The 1,450-nt window shown below is 34.2% G+C and overlaps 1 protein-coding gene across 1 annotated transcript; it reads right to left on the bottom strand.

Annotated features, from left to right (window-relative positions):
* Positions 1 to 211: 211 nt before the first annotated feature.
* On the bottom strand, positions 212 to 1,135 carry LOC122271226 (homeobox protein Hox-C5a-like). Its single transcript, XM_043051773.2, is given in 2 exon segments — positions 212 to 489; positions 492 to 1,135. Coding segments are annotated over 2 exon segments (639 nt in total). The 5' UTR covers positions 853 to 1,135.
* Between the last annotated feature and the right edge of the window lie 315 nt (positions 1,136 to 1,450).

Genomic DNA, 1,450 nt, shown 5'->3' with positions numbered 1-1,450 from the left:
TTGTAAAGCCAAAATAGCAATAATAATAATTTTTAAAAAACTGAAATTTATGTGACCATTCTAATACAGTTATATAAATTAAGTAACAAATGTATGTGTAAAAGGATTTGAAAATTATTTTTTGATAATTAATTTTTAGTAATTTTGCATTTAATATTTGCATTTAAAATGATAATCAAGTTTATTGTGTATAACCAAGAACTACACATTGTTAGTGTTTGATAATTTTTGCTGCTATGTTTAATTTGTTTTCCTTATTAGCTTTCATTTTGCGATTCTGAAACCAAATCTTAATTTGCCTTTCTGTAAGGCCAAGTGTATGAGCTATTTTAACTCGACGTTTTCTTATGAGTTAACTAGTAAGATGGAATTCTTTTTCCAATTCTAAAGTTTGATATTTGGTGTAGGCTTGGCGACTTCTCTTTCCTGGATTTGTATCTGAATGTGGTTTCATCCATGGAAAAACGTTTTTTGTCGTAATAGTCTGTGCTTTTGTTCAACTTCTGGGGATGTACTTACCCCAGCAGGTCCCCTGTTGTTTTCTGACACTGGTGTAACTACAGAAGGTGGAACATTAAATTGGACTGACTTCGGTGGGGTATAGGATGGTGACATTTTACAGTCAAAATCACCCTTTTCCGCAACACTTCCCGCATTCATTAATGTAGATCTGTACTGTACAATACCAGGATTCTGTTGTCCGTAAAACGTTTGATTGAATTCTCCAATTTCATTAGGATTATGAGAGACTGTTGAATTTGATAAGTTTCCATATCTTGGTGTTACACGATAGCTCGGCAAGTCATACGGGGGTGTTTTGCCCGGTTGCGGGAGTGTTAAATTGCTCGGCATTTCAAATCTTGGTGCTGTATATTCCTGGTACCTCTGGTACTGAGGTCTAATGGTCAGGGTCTTGACTTCTACTGAAGTAATCGGCCAATTGATTTTTTGAGCCAGCTATACATTTTACTTCATATGTGAATTCTGACAACTGAAGAAACCAACGGGGTTATAATATCAGCAGGAGATGTTACCTTCTTATAATGAATCAAATGTTTGGAGTCAGTGAGGATAGTAAACTTTTTACATGCCAAATAGTGTTTAAATGCCATTACTGATCTATAAATAGCATAAAGTTCAAGTTTTATAGGGGGGTAATTTCGTTCTGATTGGGATAAACTTTTACTAAAGTAAGATATGGGTTTATGTTGACCATTAAATTCTTGCATTAGAACTCCTGAAATAGCAGTACCACTGGCATCAGTATTGGGGATGAACTGCTTACCCCATTGGGAAATGTGTACAAAAGGCTCAGAGAAAAATATATACTGTAATTGATTAAAAGCATTTTGATGCTCCCCTTTTCATTGAAATTTTGAGTTTTTTAAGGGTTAATTGAATTAACACATTGGTTATTGGAGCATAATTAGGAATCAGGTGGATTAAGCAT

The sequence above is a fragment of the Parasteatoda tepidariorum genome, chromosome 9 (assembly GCF_043381705.1).
Source record: "Parasteatoda tepidariorum isolate YZ-2023 chromosome 9, CAS_Ptep_4.0, whole genome shotgun sequence".
Classification (NCBI taxonomy): Eukaryota; Metazoa; Arthropoda; class Arachnida; order Araneae; family Theridiidae; genus Parasteatoda; species Parasteatoda tepidariorum.
Note: the sequence above shows the minus strand (reverse complement) of the source record. Positions and strands in the feature narration are given on the sequence as shown.